This window comes from Botrytis cinerea, chromosome 5, assembly GCF_000143535.2.
Source record: "Botrytis cinerea B05.10 chromosome 5, complete sequence".
NCBI lineage: Eukaryota > Fungi > Ascomycota > Leotiomycetes > Helotiales > Sclerotiniaceae > Botrytis > Botrytis cinerea.
Genome location: NC_037314.1, coordinates 33005 through 47600, shown reverse-complemented (window position 1 = coordinate 47600; position 14596 = coordinate 33005). Strand labels below are relative to the sequence as shown.

General features: G+C 42.1%; 3 protein-coding genes across 3 annotated transcripts; 2 read left to right on the top strand and 1 right to left on the bottom strand.

The window, feature by feature from the left end:
• Positions 1-26: 26 nt before the first annotated feature.
• On the top strand, positions 27-2056 carry Bcrrp9. The gene has a single exon (XM_001550341.2). It carries the CDS (start codon positions 131-133, stop codon positions 1868-1870), a length of 1740 nt encoding a protein of 579 aa, XP_001550391.1. The 5' UTR covers positions 27-130; the 3' UTR covers positions 1871-2056.
• A 294-nt stretch (positions 2057-2350) lies between these two features.
• Bcsad1 lies at positions 2351-4376 on the bottom strand. The gene has a single exon (XM_024692768.1). The coding sequence runs from the start codon at positions 4284-4286 to the stop codon at positions 2625-2627; it is 1662 nt and encodes a 553-aa protein (XP_024548549.1). The 5' UTR covers positions 4287-4376; the 3' UTR covers positions 2351-2624.
• A 3860-nt stretch (positions 4377-8236) lies between these two features.
• Positions 8237-13586, top strand: BCIN_05g00050 (hypothetical protein). The gene is made up of 6 exons (XM_024692767.1): positions 8237-8364; positions 8428-8522; positions 8595-8786; positions 8838-9107; positions 9150-9317; positions 9371-13586. The coding sequence occupies exons 3-6, from the start codon at positions 8603-8605 to the stop codon at positions 12283-12285; spliced, it is 3537 nt and encodes a 1178-aa protein (XP_024548548.1). The 5' UTR covers positions 8237-8364; positions 8428-8522; positions 8595-8602; the 3' UTR covers positions 12286-13586.
• The last annotated feature ends 1010 nt before the right edge of the window (positions 13587-14596 follow it).

Here is a 14596-nt window from a genome sequence, read left to right as displayed (position 1 = left end):
TTTCGGATCCACTCAATCCCTGTCTCGAAATTCTGCGGCAGAATAATTCTACCCAAAAAATTATTTTGATAAGACGAACATTTTTCTGTATTTTCTATCGTGAGCTTTCCTTTTCACAACCACCACAACTATGTCTTCTTTCTTCACTATACCCAATTCCCAAAAGAAGAGGAAACGAAACGATGGCCCGGAAGTACCCAAGAAAAGATTAGCTGCCTCATCGAAAGCTCCCGCGAAACAGCCAAAACCTGCGAAAAAATCCGAAAGAGATGAATCGATTTCTGGAAGCGACTCGGAGAGTGAAGGAGGTCAATTGGATGATGACGTTGCAGATCTCACCTCGGATGATGAATTGGAGGGAGAGGGGGAGGAAGAAACTGCGGCAGAGCGCAGGCTGAGATTAGCAGAAAGATATTTGCAAAATATCCGGGATGAAGTAGCAGATGATGAAGTTGGGTTCAACGCCGAGGATATTGATCGAGATTTGATCGCCGAACGTTTAGAAGAAGATGTTGCGGAATCGAAGGGAAAGATATACAAAACATTGGCAGACGAATTAGAATTCGGGGAAGCATCGAGTTGTCATTTTAAGAAGGATTCGCATTCATTTACGGGTGTAGCTACATGTGCGCCATATGTTTATACTGTGACCAAGGATATGTGGCTAGTCAAATGGAAAATACAGGACTTACCAAAGGACCAATATCCGCAAAAGAAGGGCAAGAAGAAGAGCAAGAAACCTTCACCACCGCCGAAGAAAAAGCCTACCCTAGTAGCTTCAGTACGAGGGGATCAACGAAAGTCGAAAGTGACATCCTTCATGGGACATACCGACGCAATTATTAGTGTGGCTGCCTCACAAGATGGTAAATTCGTTGTAACTGGTGGTGTGGATCGAAAGATTATTGTTTGGAATGCAGAGACCCTTCGACCCATTCGAGTTTTTTCGCAACATCGAGACGCAATTACAGGCTTAGCTTTCAGAAGAGGAACAAATCAATTATATTCCAGTTCAAAGGATCGAACAATCAAAATATGGAGTTTGGATGAAGGTGCATATGTGGAAACTTTGTTCGGTCATCAGGATGAAGTGGTGGATATTGCTTCCCTTGCCCAAGAACGCTGCATATCAGTAGGCGCTCGTGATCGTACAGCCCGTTTATGGAAAGTGGTGGAGGAAACACAACTTGTTTTCCGTGGCGGTGGAGGTGAGAAGAAGTCTCGTCACAAGAATAATCCTAGTGACCTCCGCACTCTTGAGGGCAGTATCGACCGTATAGCTATGGTTGACGAGGATATGTTTATTACTGGAGGTGATAACGGATCACTTTCTCTTTGGACCATTCACAAGAAAAAGCCAATCTACACATTATCTCTAGCTCACGGAGCAGACGAGCCAATAAAACCTGAAGAAGCATCCGCAGAAACCGATCCCTCCAAAAGAATCGTACCTCGCACCTCACCCCGCTGGATTACCGCTCTAACCACAATTCCCTACTCCGATGTCGTACTAAGTGGTAGTTGGGATGGTGTAGTCCGGGCCTGGAGAGTCAGTGCCGACAGAAAAAGCCTTGAATCAATGGGCCCCGTTGGTCAAACCGCTGATACCACTCTAAAGGGTGCAGGTACTAATAAACATGGATCCCAAGCACCAGCCCGCGGCATCATAAACGATATCTCAGTTTTCGAACGCGGTGATAGGGGAAAGGATGGTGTATGTATCATTGCAGCAGTAGGAAAGGCCCACCGTTTAGGTAACTGGCAAAAGGCGCCAGCGGGAAGAAACGGAGCAGTGGTATTTGAAGTGTCGAGGAAACAGATAACTAATGGTGTTAATGGGCATGCGGATGAAAACGGGCAGGAGGCATAATGTGCTTTGCAAATGTGTATAGTTGAGGGTCAATTGGCCCGGGGGAGTTTTGTCATATAAAAGGCTGGATGCATGATATCTTCATTTGTGATTATGTTTACTTGTATGTATGAAATCGAGGTAGATACATAGCTCAATAATGAGGTAGCTTCTGGCTCTTGAGAATTTTGCTGAGATACTTGTTCAGGTGATTGTATTGTATTGTGTTAGATTTGGTATTAATGCCCATGATTCATGAACGTGAACATATTCTAAGTAGCGGACCCCATCCCTTCCCCCACCCGTTTCCCCTTTTCCCAACCGAGCAATGTCAACCCATGAGCTGTGTATCTCTGGCTCTCTCAGTCAATGAATAGACACGGCGAAACTGGAGGACGACTACAAAGAATGATACTCTCATAAGCGGACACACTCCAAGAAGAACCACATACAAAATATGACACTTTGCGAGAAAGATGTGGCGATCATCTGTAATAAATTTGTTTTTCTCACAACCTTTATGATTTTCAAATTTCCTGATATCATTTCCTTAATACTTTCATCTCGCATCTGGAATCTTCTGTCGTTTCACTCATTCATTACTCAATATGTGCATGATTTGTCCGTGTCATAGCCGAAGAGCATGTAGGCGATGAAATTTTGCAGATGAATTCGAGGGAGTGCAATGGTTGCCAATAAAGAAGCTTTTGATCACCAACTAAATTCTATTGAAGGAGGATTCGAATGGTATAAGTTACGGCATTTTGAATCCCCATCAACTAGCCTTGCCTTTCCCTTTCCCAACAACCTCTCTTCGCTTCTCCCAAACCTGCAAGTAACTCTCCCCTAGATGCAAAAATTCTCTTTGCCCCCCTTCCACAAATAAATCCTGCACCACCTTCCACTCTCCCGTCGCCTTATCTCTCAGTTGCACTTTCCAGCTCCTCTTTTCTGATTCCCCCTCTACACTATCTTCTCGCCCTCTGACTGCTTCATGTACTATATTTGCAACTAAATCGTACCATATTGGTTCACCAGGTCTAGCATGTTTCATATCGGGTTCAATGTATGGTGACATATCGAGATTGCGCGCGTCGAAAGTAACAATTGTAGGATTACGTTCATCGACGAACTTGTTGTGCGAGAATCGTTTTATGTGAAAGAGGAGAAAGGGCGGTAGTGGATGGAGTAGTCGGTAACGTTTGCGCATATTGAGATGCTCTTGTGCTTTTAGACCATCGTATTTTGCCAGGATACTGGTCAGAGGAATTTGAGGAATGATGTTTCGTTCCAACTCATCTTGAAATAATGGCGCCGGGGGTAAATCTAATGTGAGTAGCATGAATCTACTAACATCGGTTTTGACATCTGCATCTTCAAATCGTAATCGATCACCAGCATCGGCTTTGGCGGTAATAGCTTGAGATTCGACTTTCAGTTTCCCTTGGAAAATCTTCTGTATAATTGAGGAGCCAGGTTTAGTTTTGGAACCTCCAAGTGCAAGATGTAGGTTATTGAGGAACCAGGAAAGGAAATCGACAGGATCGGATTGGGTAGTTAGATTGAACTTTTTATTTGATTTGAGGGATATCTCTTGAAGAAGTTCATGGGGAGAGACATGGGATTTGAAGGCTCTTGGATTCCATATCTTTCGGAATAAAATTGATACCCGTTTTATGAGTTCCGGCCTGTTGTGAAAGTCCTCCAATAAAAAGAAGTTTCGAAGAGGCGGCACATGAGAAAGCGCTTGTATTACCACATTGAAATAGTCGTTGTCTTTGATGTTGTTCATACCGACGAAACCTGGTATGTATTCTTTGCCAGATAGAGTCCAAGAAGTTTTGGCTTCACGATCCATAGCCATAACCTGCTCTTTTGTGTATGTAGGATCAGATACAAACTTTATGTCGTCTAAGCTCTTATTTTTTACCTCGTATCCTTCTGGTAGAACGTAGACCTTTTGTGTTTGCATGTTGATGAATACGTGATGTCCTACTTCAAGAGCATGGAAGTATGCATGCGACTTCGTCCCTCGACCCTGATAGTATTTCCCGCATACTAAACAAGCATATACGTTGATATTTGATAGAGAAATCGAACAGAGCTTTTCGAAATCAAAGTCCAAGACATTGCGATTGATGGTATCAAGGTAGAGGTCGTCGTAGCCTTCCATGGGTGCTTTTTCTCGAGGAACCACAAATTGCAAATCTTCATCCTCAACTTCGAGATCTTCCATTCCATTTTTCAAATCTTCCTCATCCTCAATCTGCACCGGTCTAGGTTCTACCGTTCTCTGTCGCTTCGGGGTCGGTTCTGTTTCCAATTGCGCTCCATTGATTGAATCATCGTCATCACTGTTTGTGTTGGCATTCGCAGAGTCGTCATCGCGTTCCTTCCGCTTCCTAGTTGGGATGTCCATATTTGTAGAATTCGGCATGTTGATATTACAGATAGCTGTAGCAGATACTCTAATAAGGCGAGGCAATTGGAGACGGAAAGTTAACCTCGCTTGTTATTTATTTGTAGCCTTGCGCTAAATTTAATTTTGGGTGTTGAAGCTACCATCTACTCGTAGCTCTAGGAGCAATGACCATGTTAAAGCCACAGTCAAGCCACACCATCCACAAGTAAGTCACTCGAAACAACATCATACATAACCTTTATTACTTTCAACCTGCGCCTTTCTTCCAATGCAAATCCAAGATTATCGAACCAAGGAGGTTCTCTTCAGAAACTGATCCTATGGTACCCTTTAATCTCGACAGTTAATGCTGCATTTAAGAGAGATTCAAAGACATCTAGATTCGAGCGCAGCTTGTCATGAGGGGTTGTGGGCTCGCCCTCATAACAGTTCAGTACTTTGTACAGTATACTCAATCATTCAAGGTAACAGTTGCATTCGATTATCAAAAAATGATGCTGCATCCATCTTCCGCTTTACCACTAGCGAACATACATCCGGAAGAAAGGACGAGCTCGTGCATTGAGCAGTAATCGGACATCAAAACACCACCACCACCAAGAATGCCGAACTGCTATCCATTCTCCTCAAGCTATACAGTGAAAATAGAATCACAAAAACTAAAGGTCCGTCGTTAGAAGTACCATTAGATATGACATCATAGCCCTAACCCGAATACGATCATTATATTTGACCACCCTAGGCTTTAACGAACTTGACTGCTTTTTCTACCGCATCTTCCGCTTCCTTCATGAAGCCTAGAATTGTCAACCCAGCTCAAATATCATTTGGTGCATTTGAGATCTTCAAAATTCTATCTTTGGCCAACTCCACATCTTGATCGTGCAATACTTCCAGGGTGCCAGTTTAAATCAAGAGAACTTGGACTTTTGAACTTGTTTCCTGCTGGGTGTCATATAGATGGCTCCCATCCTATTCTAGAGGTGAAAACGAATTGCAGTCCATTCTAGAATCAGACCTAACATGCAACCTGTCTTGTAATTTTTATGGCTGTCCAATATCAATTCATCATGAGGCACCAAATCTATTCATGAGCTCCAGTCAAATTCGGCTCTTGGTAAAGGCATACTTTTCCCCCTCACTGCTACCAAAATTGCGTACCCACCCCTAGATCAATTTCAGTTCCTATAGATCCGCCAGCTAAAATAGTGTCCCCGAGTCGAACATTAGTTCGTTGAGAACGTAGGACAATGCTGTCAAACCACCCTGAATAGCAGCTGGAAAGTACGCTATTTTTTCAACCACAAGACGATGTTATATTTGTAGAACAGACCGTTTCACATGCTTGAAAAGAACTGGAGGCTTTCACCCAATATATACAGATATAAACCAGCAAGAACATAGCCACCGCCATATAGATGGATAACTAGTCGCTGTGGTGTGTCTTCCTTGGTAGTGGTGTGGTCACAGAATTTCTCAATACAACGCCATCAAATGAGAAAAGTATACAAATCAACAGCTGGATGGTGGCACCAATCACGAATCGTAATAGTTTAGCTTGGAATTAAATGCAGAGAAAACGAGGTCAGTCAAATTGTCAATGTAATGACCAGGATTCAAAACGTGATGTAGGAGTTATTAGCATGCCCAGAGATAAAGTAAGCTTCGCAGCTGATGCGGTGAGAATGATTACCAAGTTTCAAGCCTTGTTAGCGAGTGATAGTTTACGCTGGGGGTTTATATAGATGGTTTCCCAAGTATAGTGCCAAATCCTTAACTCCAAGCTTTAATAAAGAGGTTTTCTCAATCTTGATCTTTTCTTCAGTGTAGCCATAGACAGCTTCAATCCGTCTAGTTTCATGGTCTTTGGCTCAATATTCTAACTCAATGTCTAGCAGCGATCTACACATCTGAAAGTACCATTGATATAATAATCTTTTGCTCAAACTACACCCTCCCCCCCCCCCCCCCCCCCAAAAAAAGACGCTCTTATGATGAGATTGATCTTTGGCCTAATGTCTGTAGATCGAGACAAATTTATCAAAGTCAACAGTTGCCCTTCAAATGTAGAGTCGGATTTATTTGCTAGCCCAAGACACAGTATACTGAATGTCCATTCTTAGCTCTCGGTGCGGGGTCTATCATTGAAGCTGAGTATTTGCGCTTATACTTGTAGGTAATAAACTGATCAATGTTTTGAATGAATTAGCCCCAGTCTTTCAATGGAACTAGTACTTCTAGAATCTTTCATCGGTTCATCTGACCCAACCAGATGTAACGAGAATCAAATGGCAATGATGACATGCAGGTAAGTACATGATCACGGGCACCAGAATTCAAAGCATGCTTACCAATCAGGCTCCGAAAAGAATATTCACATACTTACAGATTTGAAAATAAAAAAGATCCATATTTATCGGGTAGAGAAAACGAGTACTAGTGCGAGAAAGAGTGCTTGTACTTGTAGTCAAGCAATTCGCGTAGGCCAGTAGAATTCTAAGGATTAAATCAAGTTTACGAATGTAATGAAGACAGTGATTATCAAAATGACCACCCTAATCCAGCCTTCAAAAGAGCGGGGAGTAAAGCGCACTAGTTGATAATGACATTGATTGTGGCTTCGGAAATAGTCGCTGAAGTATTGTCTCAACACCGAGCTTTCTTAGAATACGTGCTGAAGAATGGTGAAGAAAGCTGGCATCTTTCCCGAAGGAACCCTTTGACAAAAGTGAAACCATAGCTATGAATAAAAAGAATCACTATATTTATGTTGGTTTGAAACTTAACAAGAAGCTGTAAAATACGGAACACTTCTCAAAGACTATTATTAGATTCATAGCTCCGATATGGGAAATATCAATAGCCCCCAAGAGCGGCTTGCTTTGATATCTCCAAATCTGTGCTTCGAAATATCGAGATTTAACACTCATTCGGGCTTGACAGTCACTTATCGGTATTCACTAAATACCGAGGTAATTAGTAGCATGTGGTTATTTTGAAGATGAAAGTTTCTTGATTAGTTACCCAAATATTGTAATGACTTTTCCAAAGAGCAATCATAATAGTGGCTGCCGAGGTGTGCTCGCGCATGTGGAAAAATTCACCCTCCAATACTGAAAAACTTGCATGACCTTCTCAGAGCCTTTTGAATTGCAGTATGGTGAGAAGAAGTGTAATGAAAGGCCACGAATTTGTTGAGTCTAAAGATATTTGGGGCTGTAGTGCGAATAATATAAGGAGTTTATACTCTGCTAGACAGACATAAAATATGCAGACAGACTAGACCAAGAGAGATCAGCTTTGATTGAAATTAAAAGATCCATGTTTCTTTTCAATTGATTTCATCTCAAATCTTTTTCACTTCTAAACAACTTTCAACTTCAATTCCAGCGAAACTGACACTGGAAAATATGGCGGATAAGTCAACGTTGCTACATGTCATATATATACTTTAGAAATTGTTTGCATACAATTAGTAATCTTCTAATAATTTGAGATAGTCTTATCTATTTGACTCTGATGTCGTTTTCAGTAGCATAGAAAGTTTGGTCAAAATATCTAGCCGCCTTGGAACATTAAGCGAGTATCGTACTAGACATTCGTCTAATCTCGCAATGTCACATAATGAATACAAACTCAGAGCTCACTGTCATCCGAAGTTTGGTATATCACTTCGCTTTGTTTTTTCCATAAGTGAAATGAGTCAAGGCTGCCGTAATTGCAGGTGTTGTCATGGAAATGAAGTTGTCTGTGCCCCACATTGAAGAACATTCACCATGCGACGATGGAAACAAGATGAGCAAGTTTCTTCATTCACAGCCTCTATAATTACACCGAGATAAGCCGCATGTGAGCTGTAGATAATTCACCTATAATCTAACTAGCGCGCACAATCAGTATTGGGAATATACACTTTAAGGATCTTCAAATTTCGACAATTTCAACAACTCCAACATCTTCCCACTGTACGAAACACGAACAAACCTTCACATTCATCAGGATATTTACATCAAAACATAAACAAGTTTTTTCAAAGCTTTCCAGATTATCAAATCTTTGAAACCTGCCTCGCCTGAAGGATTCGCCATCACAGGTAAGTTTCTCAATCTATCAACGGCCACATGCTATCCGTCGTGCGTTTTACTAATCATAACAGAGAACAGTTCCTAACTACAAAACTTCCAAATCTTTAAGCTTCACGACTTTCATCTTCTTTACCGACACAAGATTTTTCAAATTAAAAGTTGAAATGTAATTCTACCAATCCAATCCGTCTTTGGCGCCCAGCATGCTCTGTGTAATTTGCTAATCGATTGTTGACAGCTTCAATTATGTCCAAGAATAATCAAGACAACCTCTCACCAGCTTTTAAGCCCGCGCTTTTTGATCCACGTAAGAAAGAAGCCCAACAACAGCCGCCTCTGAGTCAAATGCTGACCCAAATGCAAGCCGCTAAACGGGATCCGGCAACCCAACCATTCGCAGACACTGCGATGGCCAACTTCTCAACACCAGGTATGATAGTCATTCTAAATCCTTTATATGAGCTTTACTAATGAATCGTAGCATCTGGTGAGGAAGCTTCCCAAGGAATGGCTCCAACCCAACCTGCGGCGGAGATGGGTATGGCTGTAAGTTTCGGTGCGGATGGGCCAGAATTTGGTGCAGGTGTTCCAACATTTGGTGCCGGTATGCCAGCATTTGGTTCAGGTGTTCCAGCATTTGGTACTGGTATGCCAGAATTCGGTTCAGGTGTTCCAGCATTTGGTACCGGTATGCCAGAATTCGGTTCAGGTGTTCCAGCATTTGGTACCGGTATGCCAGAATTCGGTTCAGGTGTTCCAGCATTTGGTACCGGTATACCAGAATTCGGTTCAGGTGTTCCAGCATTTGGTACCGGTATGCCAGAATTCGGTTCAGGTGTTCCAGCATTTGGTACCGGTATGCCAGAATTCGATTCAGGTGTTCCAGCATTTGATACCGGTATACCAGAATTCGGTTCAGGTGTTCCAGCATTTGGTGCCGGTACGCATAATTCAGTCAATGGTATGATATTCAGGTTTCAAGATTTTTATATGAGCTGAGCTAATGAATTGTAGTATCCGGAGATGCTGAACCTGAGTCAAACTCATCTTTCAAATTCTCGATCTCTCATATGGTTCCTAAATCAATTGAAAATGCAACTCTTAAGCAAGAGAATACCGATCTTCGTTTACAGCTCAATGCTGCTAGGGAGAAGATTGCTGCCCAACAATCTGGATACGAGAAGATGGAAACCGAGCTTTCAGAGACGAAGATACTTGCATTTCAATCCGGTTGGTACAAGCAACAACATGATTCCATAAAAGACGAAAATGAAGATCTTGAAGCTTCCAATGCAGGATTTCAAGAGGAAGTCAGTCGTTTGAATAAAGAACTTGAAATAGCAAAAACTCGAATGTTGAGTCTAGAAACCGACCTTGCGATTACAAACTTCATGCGCCAAACACTTGAAAAGGAAGCCCGAGATCGTGGCTTCGCTCCAGGATTTGGAAACCAACCTTTGCAAAGTATGGTCCAAGAGAAGGAAGATCAAATCTCGGACCTCAGAGGCAGAATTGGTAGAATGGAGGATGAATTGGAAAATGCTAAAAATCAACATAGTGCGGAGTTTGATCGGCTTAATGGGAACATCACCAAACTTCAAACTGAGCTCGGGCATGCAAATCAAAGAAATGTCGATTCGGATATCATACTAAACAGGTATCGCGACCAGTATTCGGAATGCGAAAGTTTGAGACTAAAATCTGAGTCAAAATTGCAAGTTGCGTTGACAGACAAGACCACAACAGAGAACTTGGCCAGCCAATATCATTCAACAATTCTTCAACTACATGAAACCCTTCAAGAAGTCCAGTTCAAACAGACACAGGAGAAACACGATGCCGAAGACATTGTCAACAAGCATATTGGCGAAAAACAACAAATCCAACAGCATCTTAACCAACTTCAACATGAGTACCAGAACCTCAAGCTCCATGCAGAAAAAGAAGCCAGTGACCTGAATGCTACTGTTGCCAATGCAGCCAAAGCTATGAAAGAGAGAGATGCAGCTGTTAGTGTTGCAGACAAACTTGAGAAGGAAAGAGATGATGCTTTTATTGTTGCAGAGAACCTTCGCAGCGAAAGGGATGCAGCTTTTTCATTTGCAAACAAAGTTATGGAGAGAAGAGATTCTGCTGTCACCGAAGATTTAAAGGAAAGACATACCACTGGAATCACTGCCAAGCAACTTGATAGAGAGGAACCGCAAGGTCCTGAGCCGTCCGCCCAGCAATTGAAGGATGACGTCAAACAATCTCGACAGCAACTTCTGAAGCTGACCACCGAAAAATCACAGTTGGTCGGCGCGAAATCTAACCATTCAATCTTTGAACAGAGTGATACTCGCACGATTAGAAAGTTGCGAATTGAGCGAGATAGCTTGGAGTTACTTTACAAGACTTTGAAAGAAAATCTCACCAACCCTACATCTGTCGAGGCCGTCGAAAAAGTCAAGCAACTGGAGACTGAATTTTTAAAATCTCAAAAAGCTGTCCGATGTCTGGAGGGTGAGGTCAGATTTATCGAGGACTATTCCAGCCGAGCCTCACAGAAACTCAAGGATAACATTTCAAGTCTTCAATCAAAGATCTCAGAGCTTGAGAGTTCTTTATCAGAATGCACTAGTATCAAGGACAAAACTGCCATTGCTCTTTCCGAGTGCCAAGGTAAAATAGAAAGTGACCAAGAGATAAAGAGAAGTTACCAGGATCAGTTATCCAAGAAGACTGAAGAAGTCGAAAGAGTTGCTGCAGCTCTCCAAAAATTACAGGAAGAGCAATCTATACTGGTGGCTACAACGGTTCAAAATCTTGATTCTGAAACCTCAGCTCACAAAAAAACTTCTGCTGAGCTTCACTCCCTCAAAGAAGAGTTCAAAAAGCAGAAATCTGAGTTGAGATTGACCAAGAAAGTTTTCAGAGAACTTAAGTTGGCTCCTCTTTCTAGTGATAACACTGCACCTGGCAGTCCATCCTTGGGTCCTGTACTTGGAAATTCGGGCATGGGACAAAATTCGATTTCGAAGAAGACCGACAGGGAGGCGATAATCAATCTTTTATCCGAATCAGACGAAGGACTAATCGCTGCTACTAGAAAGGGGTTCCATGAGCGACAGGAAAAGATCAAAAAGGCAAAGATTGAACAGGAAAAAATCGAACTGGAGAAGATCGAACTTGAAAAGATCGAACAGGAAAAGATTGAACTGGAAAAGATCAAGCAGCCCATCCCTAACAACGAGATTCCTATCACTGAGGACCCTGCAGAAATCGTCTCATCCGAGACTCCCAAAATTTCCGTACCTGTACCGGAGTCTACTGGTAACTCTTTCCCAGCCCAGGATAGCACTACAATTGATGAATATATTCCATTACGAATGGCTGTTCAATCACCAGCTTCATCTACCCTTGAACTTGCACCGGAGTTTGTGGATGAGAACTTCTTAACCATGAAATGCCCAGAAATCACCGAACAGACTCCAATCCCTGTGATTGTTGTGGAGTCTAAATTCTCTCCTAGGTCTAAGGCTTACTCTTGGTCGAGGTTTTTCTTCATCGCTTTCTTAACCATTTGTTGGGTTGGTCACATGTGGCCCTCTACCACCTTGTTTACCCCAGGTGTCATTCATTTAATCGATGCACCAAAACCAGCAAGCATTCCAGTGGCCACAATGAACGTACCTACCTTTGCAATCCCTACGACATTCCGACTGGCTGTGATACCAGAAATAGCAACAGAAACAGCTTCTGTGCAGATCCCTCAGGTCACAACCGTTGCTGTTCTTCCTAGATATGCCGACTTCTTACCCCAGATATTATACCCAAGCAGAATAATCCACCTGCACCAACTCTTCAAGGTCAAGTCAGTCGTTTTCTGGGACGTTTTCAAGACCTCTGTTAGACGTTTTGCGAGAAACTTTTCTCCCAGGCATTAAATCTCAGGGAATTTTGACAAGATCTTACTATACCATACTTGCTTTAAGCTTATGGGCAGTCAAAGAAGTTTGCTTTTCTATATTTGCGTGTTATCCTGGTTTTTTATTCTTCGGGATCAACTTTTTTCTTTGTGACGGCGGCGACCCATCCAAATCGTCCTTACAACACTTCAAATGTCGCCTATCTAACGTTCTCTACCATAACGAGAAAACCACAAATCCTCTCCCACGACCAGTTCTTCCTAACAGCTCCATGGTATGAGAATCATCTAATCATGATAATTTACATCGAATTTGCATGAATTTTCCTGAGAAGGCGGACGCGTCTTCAATAATGGAGTATTTGTGTGACTTCCTTGTAAAATGTCTTTTTTCGATGATTCTCATGACAAGTTGTCTTACTTTCTAAATCTCAAGGACACGTCAACAAGCAATCATTCTCATAACTTCTGCAGACTAACAATTCTTTTTTTCGACTTTCATTTTTCTCCTTCCAGCACCTCAAAACCAGTATTTGCACGACTACGCACGATGGTTGGGATGAACGGAGTTAGTTGTTGATCACCCCCCTAGGCAAGGGATGGTTTAACAGACTTTGTTCTCCTTTCTTAAGGGTATGATATGAGGGAATGTGAAAGATGGATGCTTCCTTTGGCGAGGCGGCACTCATTCTGACACACCACTTTCTATCAAAGACTTTATCATGCGGAGGCAACATAGCATAAAAGTACTCCCTTAGGCAAGGAGCTACTCTTATGCTATGATCTTACCTGAAATGCTTACAACTTTATGGTGAGATAAAGGAATGGATAAATTTACCACTGGGGGAGTTGGAAACTTTGCAGAAATGATTGTTCTCGAGCTGGAGTTCTCGAATGGTTACTGAAATTGGTCGGCGGCATTGTGGCGGAATTGTGGCGATAAGATTACTCGGAAAATGGGAAGGGCTTTGCGGTTTGAAAACGGTGTTTGAGAAGGGGTCGCTGAAATGGTAAATGGATGATGGATTTGAAGTTGGTGGATCAAAAATGGTGTAAATCCTGGCAGGAAGCAATAGCTCTGCAGGTACTGGAGGAATTATTCGGATGTCTAATGTTTTTTCTGATTTGGCTTTTACTGATCCAGCTTCCGCAGATATTGGTGTTCCATATCTTATTTCCAACTTGTTTTCCTTGGTATGGTGTGGAATTACTTGAGTTTTTGGCAGTCTTGATAGATGATGTAGGATCACGATCTTGATAGTACCTTCGAGTTGAAGCTGCTGTCGCAGGACCCTAATCAAAATATCCAAAATCATTACAAAATCAACTTGGTGCTGGTGATATGATTCCGTTTTGGTGATATCAATGAATGCAAGACTGCGGTGATTATTGTAATGTTCCATGCTCGTCGATAGAAACGAGGTTCCATCTTCGTTGGCCAATTAAGGTCTGCCTGTGGAGGTACTGACTAACGAGTCCGCTCCTGTTAAATGCTAAATGATCAAATGGATCCTGGTATCGTTAAGATTCAACAAAATAAAGAGCAAGTTATACTCTCATCATAAGAGGAGTATCGTTTTACATATGGGTAGTCCCTCGAATATGAAATGGTGTCGTCGCATACAAACCGGCAACGTGCATTTCGCATGCCGAAGTTTAGCCTCGATGGCCTGTTCCTTTTGAATTCCTCTCCATTCCGACCTTGACCTTTCTTCAACCAAATTCCATAGGAAGAGACGTGCTTTCCAGAATTTCAAACTCATGGGTTTATGTGAATATGCTTATCAGAATAAACACTTTCATTGATTCTAAATGGGGATATGATTGAGATTCGACTCGTCTTCATTTTTCCTGTTGGTTATCCCTCTTTAATGGACGAATCAAGGGAGGGATGTAGTGGGGGAGTATCTGAGGAAGAGTTTGATCGAGGAGCTTCATCTCTTACCAGGCTTAAAGATGAGTATATTCATCTTCTGGAAAGTGCCTCAGCGCTTTGGCTTCATCTTGAAACGATTTGAATAATGACTTCCATTACTTACTCTATTCCTATCATTAGTCTCTTGAAATTTGGTGCAGATCTAATGGAAGGCTGGGCGACGTGTTGTGATCAAGGTTGTATCGCAGAGATGATAATATTTAGTCATCAAATATGGGGCGCATTGAAGAAAGCAATTAAAGAGATCACAGTCTCCCACAGAAGAAATTTGGTCCGACCCACTCAACACGAATGACAACACCAACTCCAACTTCTCAGAAAAGCACCAACGACCAAGCTATGACTCGTAAAATTCAAGTCGAAGATTGATTCAATAAAGTGCTTCGCTTTCGAG